The sequence below is a fragment of the Sander lucioperca genome, chromosome 16 (genome assembly GCF_008315115.2).
Source record: "Sander lucioperca isolate FBNREF2018 chromosome 16, SLUC_FBN_1.2, whole genome shotgun sequence".
Classification (NCBI taxonomy): domain Eukaryota; kingdom Metazoa; phylum Chordata; class Actinopteri; order Perciformes; family Percidae; genus Sander; species Sander lucioperca.
Window position 1 is genome coordinate 285981 of NC_050188.1, and position 9020 is coordinate 295000.

The 9020-nt window shown below is 40.7% G+C and overlaps 1 protein-coding gene and 1 long non-coding RNA gene across 5 annotated transcripts in view; both read right to left on the reverse strand.

Annotated features, from left to right (window-relative positions):
• Positions 1–14: 14 nt before the first annotated feature.
• Positions 15–904, reverse strand: LOC118493301. Its single transcript, XR_004895291.1, has 2 exons — positions 259–904; positions 15–225 (listed from the first exon to the last, which is right to left on the reverse strand). It is a non-coding gene; the product is annotated as an uncharacterized LOC118493301 (long non-coding RNA).
• Positions 905–2946: 2042 nt separating this feature from the next.
• The window catches only part of unm_sa1614 (un-named sa1614), a 19144-nt gene continuing 13070 nt past the window's right edge, over positions 2947–9020 (reverse strand). Inside the window, exons 21-28 of one of the 4 annotated variants that reach the window (XM_031296816.2) lie at positions 8846–8953; positions 7885–8152; positions 7359–7535; positions 7210–7267; positions 5685–5728; positions 4800–4954; positions 4370–4495; positions 2947–3115 (exon numbers count right to left, since the gene is read on the reverse strand). In XM_031296816.2, the coding sequence (XP_031152676.1) occupies positions 3041–3115; positions 4370–4495; positions 4800–4954; positions 5685–5728; positions 7210–7267; positions 7359–7535; positions 7885–8152; positions 8846–8953 (1011 nt within the window). In that variant the 3' untranslated portion in view covers positions 2947–3040. Of the gene's footprint in view, positions 3116–4369; positions 4496–4799; positions 4955–5684; positions 5729–7203; positions 7268–7358; positions 7536–7884; positions 8153–8845; positions 8954–9020 lie in introns of all 4 variants that reach the window. The other 3 variants (XM_031296817.2, XM_031296815.2, XM_031296818.2) reach the window with 3 other exon arrangements.

Genomic DNA, 9020 nt, shown 5'->3' on the forward strand with positions numbered 1-9020 from the left:
GTTGACACAATCAAACCCAGATGAGAAACATTCTGTTGAGAAATTTGAGGTCTATAAAAGTTCTTCCTCATGGCAGTGTAATGCTGTCACCATGATGAAAAAATAAGCTCAGATTTCAGTCTAAGGTTGTTTAAGGTCATGTTATTATGACTTTTATGTTTCGTTATCACTAGATACCAAATGATTCTGTTTCAACAAGAAACGTTTTGTTTTTACTACAAATCACTTTATCAAACTCCTCGTCACGTATGTAAAAACAAAAAAAGTGTTTATCATATAAGATAAAATGATAAGTTATGTAAAAGAATTATTTGGTATGTACTGATAACAAAAAAATGTGTCATATCATAACAAATCTCTTGTTATAATGTGAGAAAAAAATGACGTTTTCATGAGAAACTGAGCAAAAATATTACGTAATAGCGTCAGTAACTCGCTGCCGTACTTCCTCACTGAGGCGTCGTAATATCTTGTGACATCGAAGGCAGCTGGAAGCATCAGCTGTGTCCCATTTCAGGCTCCACCTCCTCTGAATTTATCCTTTGGTCTTCAGTATTGTGCTCTGGTCACTTGCTGGACCTTGTAAGCGCCGCCCCTCTGAGGAGGCGGAGCCTGAAATGGGAGAGAAGTGCTGATGGATCTCCACAGGATCAATAACATTAAAAACATTAGAAAATTAAATTAGAAAAAAGTTGAAGTTAAACTTCAAAATAAAAGTCAAGTGGATTGTTGTACTTTGAAGTGAAGTATTTGTGCGTTTAAATAAAATATAATTTTTAATTAAAAATAAATAAATAAATAAAAGTATCGTCAACAATCAGACTTCAATGGTTGCCGATCGGTTTGTGCGAGGCAGTCTCCATGGTGACATCATTACATGACCAGAGCTACATAAAGATCTAGTCTGGGGTCTGTTGCACAAAACCAGGATAAGGGATTAAGCCGGGATATTCCAGTTATCCTGGATGAATTTAGCCCTGACTTGGTTGCACAAAAGCAGAGGCACCTAAGTTACCATGGAGATTTATTAATTTATTATATTTTTGTATTCTGTGCAGCTAGCCTGCTGATTTATTAATCCTGCTGCCTTTTCTGTTCACTCAGCAGTGGTTTTACCTTATTATTATTATTATCAGCCTGCATTAAAATACAACAGGTGCATATTGCTGTTCAGTAAAGCACTGTTATATAAAGTTGTTAGAAGTTTGATGAATATATTACGGCAGTTGTTGAGATAATTCGAAAAGGCTGATACAGTTGCAAATGTGTTTTAAATGAAGTCAGCGATTAAGAATAATATATAAAGTGCTAGACACGTGTTAGTGGTTCCAACAATGGCAGACTGGTCAGGGACAAATACACCATTAACTATTTTAGTTGATTTATTTCTTTTAGTATTCTTTAACAAAGGACCATGTATGTTCCTCTTCCATGTGCACTGTATTTGGCATTCTTAGCACAAAATTTGTGTTCTCTCCAGTGAACTGGGACTATAATTTGGGAGGATTGAACAATTATTATAGGTTTTCTCTCTCTAATTATAGTCTTAGTTCACTGGACCAGTAACTATAGCTCGATGGTATTTTTTGCCTCCAACGGCGCCTTCCAGGCAGCTAACCCTAACCTTAACCCTAAACATAACCATTGCCGCGCTGCCTGGGAGGAGACGTTGAGACACCAAAGAACATAACTATATAGTTGAGGCTACTGTACATTCATGAAACAACAGGGAGAGGACACTTCAATGGTTTTTGACCTTATATTTTGCTGGGGGGAAATAACTGATGAATACACTGTGTTACAGTCATGTTTAAAGTGTGTATTAAACATATCACTTAATTATCTTTATAGTTTCTAGATTTCAGAGTCTAATTTCTTCAGTCTTTATTTTCTATGTCCATATAGGCCTACTAGGAAGCAAAGCATACAATAAATAAAGAAGGAAACTGCCTCTGTAGAAAACTTAAAAATAAAAGTGTGACAGAAGCGGACCGACTGAATGATATATCTAAAAATATACATTTATGAACTACTGCTCTTAAATGAAACCATTTAAGGAGTTAGGCTAATTATTTCCACAAAAAACTGTTGTACACTTTGCCTGAAAAGCGAGCAGTGGGAGTAAATATATTCCTTAGGTAATTTATATTTTAGCCCATATGAGAGAGAGAGAGAGAAGGATATGTACACTTCACAGCATTGTAGATTAGTGGTTGTAATTGATGTTCATGGTACATTTCCTGCGTAACATTAGTCTTCTGCTCACTTTTAAGGCAAAGAGTACAACTGCTCATTTGTGCAAATAATTAGCCTAGCTTCTTGAATGGTATGGCAGTTTCAGTTCAGAGCAGTGGTCAGCTAATGTATATTTTTAGGCTCCTTACGCATTCAGTCGGTCCGTGATCGTCTGCCGCGCTTTCTCTCGCTGTTTTATAACAACGGCCGTGTTTCTTTTTTACAAATGTGTTTCACGTTGTCATAATTCCATATGAAGCTGCTGCTCACTATGTGTAAAGAATACACAATGCGCATTCTCCATTTTAGCATCAGTAAATCTGTGATCGATACTGTGGTCTATTTAAGAAAGCCGTGAACGTGCACTTATCCCAACTATGTACACCTGGCTTGACATAGCTTCACCTTCTCATCCTGGCTCGGCAAACGTGCAACCGATTAAGCCACGATGAGCGGATCACACTAAGTCAAGCTGCGCTTTTTCAGTTATCCTGGATTTTTTCATTCTACTTTTGTGCAACAGCCCCCTGGTCTAGATTCTTCACTAAGAAAAGGCAAGGTTGACAACATGAAATGAGACTGGACCGTTGATCATGTGAACTCAAAGGTTGCTGGAGCTGGTCAGGACCAGATTAGTCCAGTCCTGGGAGGTGGAGTAGGACAAAAACCTCAACGTCTGACCTGGTCCATCGCATATCAGGGGTTCAGCTTCTCAGTACTCATCTGGTTTGGTTCTGGTTCTCCAGGCTGACTGATGAGGTCTGGATCTGTACTGGTCCAGGGTCTGCACCGATCCAGATTCATGTCAGTCTGAGAGAACCTGGACGAAGGACGACGGAAACAAACCCTTCTGGTCCGGTTCATCCTCTATGTAACCATGCTGCACGCCCACACACAAACACACACACACACACCACACACACACTTTAGGGAAACTTTGACATAGAGTTCACACAACAATGCTAATTTTGGCACCAGATATATACATTAGTTTTAGTCACATTTAATTAAGACATATTAGTTTTGTGGCACACTTTTGTGAATTTCTATACAATTTAAAGCAACACCAAAGCACTTTTCCTCTTCGGTCCCCCTACAGGTTGGAAGCGGAATTGTCCATTACCGCTGTCTCATTCTCAACTACAGATCTGCTACCTGATCTGGCAAACTTGCATAGTGCGGTTATAGCCGATAGAGGGTCGCAAAGCGAATGCAGAAGTGCCGTTCACCTTGTTACGAGTTGATGAACCACTGAAACGATTTTGGAAACATTATTTTAAAGGTACAAAAGAATCTTTGGTGTTGCTTTAATGTCTTCTAAGTAATCTGAGGGTGCTTTCATACCTATAGTTCGGTAGACTCGGTACAATTCAGGGGTGAAGTTGCAACCTTGTTGGTTTGGTTAGCTTTCACACTACACTTTGTCAAATGCACCAAACACTGTAAACACACCATACGATCGAGACGGTCGCTTGTTTATTGGACAGAATATCCGAAACTCGCCGACACTTCTGATCTCAGAAATAACGGAGCAACACCAAATTTATAACGTCTCGGGTTTTCTGGTTCTGCTTTAGTGTTTCTAATATTTTAGAAGAAGGCGAACAATGAGCAGCTGATGGACAGTGAGTGAAGGAGAGAGACGATGTGTGCTCAGAACAGCTTATGGATCGGAAAGTTATCATCCCTATATAGTGTTGTACAGGTCCGTAAATTGTGTGCAAGATTGAAATTGCAGGCTAGTGAATGCTTTGTTTTTGGTTCACTTCCTGTATTTGGGTCGGATCGCGTTCTCACCTAAAGTGAACCGAACTCTAATTCACTTGGAAGCGAACCGAGCCCCCCGTTTTTAAGCGAACCAGAGTTTGTTTGTTTGATCCGCACCAGAGTTCAGATGAGCTTTCACACCAGCCCAAACTAACCGGACTATCTGACCAAACGCTCCATGGTTCGTTTTAAATGGACCTAACAAGGTTGGTGTGAAGGCAACCTCAGACTACAGTTTGTTGCCATGGTTACAGGTTCTCGTCTATCGCATTGCTAGTGAAAAAACACCGTTTACCTGTTAATAGAAGACTGTATAATAGAACCCACAGGGGAAGCACCAATCAGAGCGCAGGATGATGATACGTACCCACCAATCACTGTCCTCCTGTCCCAGGACCACCAGCACCTGTCCCTCAGAGAAGCTCAGCTCATCGTGGTGGTCAGCCTGGCAGTCGTACAGCGCTTCAACCCGGCGGCTCGTCGCACCCCGAGGCTGATAGACATGAGCAAATCACACTGAAAAATGTCCTACTAATATTAATAATAATGCATATTAATAATTACGGTATTAGAAAGTTACGTTTCTAAAAAAAATGCTAACTGTTACAATGAATTTAACTAGGTGGCTGCAAAGATTTATATAGTTGATTCTAAAGTGTTGCTACATGGTTGCTTAGGCATAAGTAGGTGGTTAGAGGGGGTTGCTAGGCGGTTGCTAAGGTGCTGCTGGAGTGTTTTGTGGTTTCAATGCTGATTCTAGGTGGATGCAAGGGAGTTAAAGGTTTTGAAGATCTCACCAATGATCTGCGAGGAAGTGGCTGGGGGGCGGGGCGTCTGCTGTCATTTTCAAAGCTCTGAGAACGGTGATTGGTGGGAGACCCGTTGGGAGGGGCTTTTCTGACAGGGTGCAGGAAGTGGGAGGAGCTACCGTCACTGTCTGCTCTCCGAAAACCTCAGAGAGAGAGAGAGAGAGAGAGAGAGAGAGAGAGAGAGAGAGAGAATGTAACTGTAGCTATTTCAATGTGAAGTTATTTAAATTATTTCATAGAGAAACAGAAAGACAATTATTTCTTTCAATTTACCGATATACCTTAGCAGATTGTGATTTTTTTTTATTTCTGTGTGAGAATGTTTTTTTCTACAATATTTTTGAGACAATATACATTTGCTTTAAAGAAAAAGGAAAAAAGATGGGGGGGAAATAACAAGAATATTGTAGCAGATAAGCAACTGGAAATGTAACTTGCACCTTTGAAATAAAGAAGGGCAACTAACAGTTATTTCTATTATCGATTAATCTGCAAGAAACTCAATCACTTTGATTAATTGTTTGGTCTACAATATGCCAGAAAAGATGCTCATTAAACGACTGATTATCAAAATAGCTGGCAATTCATTTTCTACAAATTTTGGACTACTCAATCGTTGCAGTTTTACAATAAAGTATAAAAAAGACAGCAAAACAAATACAATGACATCACAGATAAAAATGTAAACTAATCTGTTTAAAAAATTTGATTAAAGAATATAATTTACAGTCTAACCAGTGGAGGAGGAGTTGCACGGGGCCAATAAAAGTTAAAGCTCCTCGGCTGACACAGTTAGCTACCATTCATCATAGTTACACGTGATAGATTCATCAGACTCCAGACAGATAAAACAGATGTCTGGACAGGAAGTACCTCTTTCTGGTCGTTCAGTCAGCGAGCTGAGAGGAGAAGCTGGACTGGAAAGAGACAGACAGACAGACAGACAAGTTATTTTTATCTAGCCGACTACTCTGAACTGTATTTCATCCTGAGTCCACCAGAGGTCAGTACAGTTCTTTAAAAAAAATTGGGGGGGGGGCATTTTTGTGCATCTACTGTATCATTTTAGACACATTTCACCAAATTCAGGCAGACATATCTGGTATCTTTTGACCCTTTGGGATCTCACTAGAATTTAAAATAAAGTTTTGCGAGTTTAAACAAAGTTTGGACAAACAATACGATTTTGTAAAGATAAAGCCACTCAAAGTTCTTGTCAGGGGCAGTTTCATGTAAACTTATATAGCAGAGATTGAATAACGACATGGCATTTCAACAGGTTGAAGTAACTATTTTAGATAATGTCAGCCTCTACACAAGTATTTGAAATATAGTTACTATTTTATGACCAAACCTGCACAGCCATATCAGATGAGCTCAATAATCCTTCATCGACACTTAAAGGTGCACTATGAGTTCCTGCATGACGTCACTTCTGTTGACGTTCCAAGTAAATACAAAACAAAACAGAGCAAGCTCGCCCCTCCCCCCATGTTTCCGTAACTGTCATGACTAACTGACTAACTGTCACTAACCCCCACCCCCTCCCCCAACCATCTTGTCGGTGATTGGCTGGAACCTGTTTTGTTGTATTTTAGTGCACAGCCTGTCCCCCTACTGTTGTGTTGTCTCCCGAGACCGGGCTTTTTCACAGTGTATTCAGGGGGCAGGCAGCTAGCGGATCAAGGACAGATGCCTACGATTTGAGACAAAAATGAAATCACGCTGAAACCATGCAGGAACTCATAGTGCACCTTTAAAGTTGCAAATGTGTTCATTTTAATTGGTTTTACACTGGACGGTATTTGGTCCGTGTTCGTGTTGGTATTTTCTTATAAACAAATAAAAGAATAAACATAAATACCATGTTTTTCCCATTTTAAACCAAAAACAGCTGTTCTTCTGTTTTTGTTGTCTAAATAAAAAAACCAAGGTAAATAACGAGGCAATTTGTTTTTTTTCCAAATTCCCTTTTGTCAGTATTTCTTTTTGAATTGAAGAATGAAGAATAATAGACAGAGGACCAGGAAGTATATCAAATAAAAGCCTGATCCATTACAATTGATGGATGGACAGACAGACAGACAGACAATAGGCAATCTTCAACCAAAATTGGGCCAGTTATTTAACTTTTGGTTTTCCTCATTTTTGGTGTAAAAAGACCACTAGTATTTTAGTTTCTTTTTTCATTGGTTCAGAAGAAAACAAATCAATGTACACAGACCTATTTAACACTATTGTTTATAGAAATGGAAAATCCAGACAACCTGTCACCAATGTGACATCATTCTACTACAGATCCACTCAGAAGCCTTGCTCCCTTGGATGCGTTTATTGTAATCAAATTTAAATGCATGTTTAAATTCAGTGTGATTGTGTCTCAGATACTCACACACACTTCTTAAAGGAGGAGTCTGGACCGCTGTAGATCCTGGGACTGGTTGGCAACCCATAATCTACACACACACACACACACACACACACAGTTAATAACACAGTACTGTATCACTTTGACAGCTTAATTGCAGCGTGTCTCTCAGATGTTACCGTGCTTGCTGGACTCGGAGCAGCTCCTCTTGTGTCGGACGGCGATGGGAGGGGGAGGCGTTGACTTTCTGTTTCCTGTCAGAGGGAAGAAGACCTCCCCCTCTTCCTCCTCTTCCTCCTCTTCCTCCCCAACTCCATCCCCCCCAGCAGGAGGAGGAGGGGGAGGAACGTTTGGAGCTGGAGGACGACAGAAAGCAGAGATGGAGGAGTGATTTTTGTTTTCAAAACCTGGTCTTTACTTTGCAATTTAAGTTAATAAGTGAATAAAAACAGTATTAGTGTCAAAAAGTTGTTTTGCCATCATTGTTCTCTGTGAAGTTTGCTGGAAGTGATGTCATGTGGCATTTGTGGAGTAAGCACTGCGAAGGACTGTGTGTGTAGACCCAATTCATTCTGATGTGAAGAACCTGGACCTTACTTATTTCTAAACCCTGGCTACAGCCCTGGTCAGGCAGCAGATGGGAGCAGAAAACCACCTGGAAACATTACAGATATAATAAAACTCAGAACCAGAATCTGAGCTGACCTTTGACCCTGGGGGGCAGTGGCGGTGCAGGGGAGGACGGAGGAGGAGGAGGGGGACTGGAGGCGCAGCCAGAGGGCCGGCTGTGGAGCTCCATAGCCATGGCCAGCCTCCTCCCCACACTGAGCAGACCCCCTGCTCCTCCTGCTCCTCCAGATGAGGTTGGGGGAATGGGGATGGAGGAGGAGGTGGACTGACTGAAGCTGAAGGGCCGGGGGGTGAAGGAGAAGGAGGAGGACGAGATGGAGCGCTCCTTCTTCACCGGACCATTCTGAAACCGAAGAGGAGGAGCGAGAGAGCCACATCGGTAAACTAAAATTATTATCAGAAGGATTATTGTTGCAATAAATGGTTTAAACCTCAATGTCAGCGTACGGACTAAACTACAGTTTGGTAACTATATAAAACTAGCAAGGCTTCATGCACATTTACACACACATACAGTTACTGTATTATCCCAAGAAGCCAAAATAATATATCTGCTCAAGAAACATGCACAAATACTCAATAGCTGCGACCACGTACGAGCCTGCATCCATGCACTCATGCATCCCAAATTTCAGCCTCCTAGGGCGAAAACTGTGGCCGCCAAAGGTTGAGGACATTTTTTGTGCACAGACCGACCGAGCTACAGAGGTGCTAGTCGCACCTAAAAATACAAAAAATGGACTGCCACTATCCTAAAAAAACATTGTCATGTTGAAAATGACTTGTATGTGTTCAAGTATTCTTTTTGTGCTTAAATTGTGAAATATAAGACTTATTGGAACAAGCTTGGTGCATTCAGCCACTAAAGTAAAGCTTTAATAAAGTAGTAATAGTAGTATTAAAGTATCAAGAAAGGCGGATAATAATTAAAATATACTCTTTAATGTTATAGCACAGCTGTGTGCTGATGTTTTGCTTCTTGAACAAAGGAGGAATAAAGCAGATAAATCAGCAAGTTGTCAGTTGCCATGATTACCTTTTCATCAAAGTCATCGTCACTATCGTAGAGATCGTCATGTCGAAGCCTCCACTCGTACTCCACGTGGACGTGATGATCAAACTGGTTGGACTGGGCCTGCTGCAGCTGCACAAACACAACGCAGTTATGATAAATGTAACATGGACATCAATAGAGACGTGCAGCTTTGGAG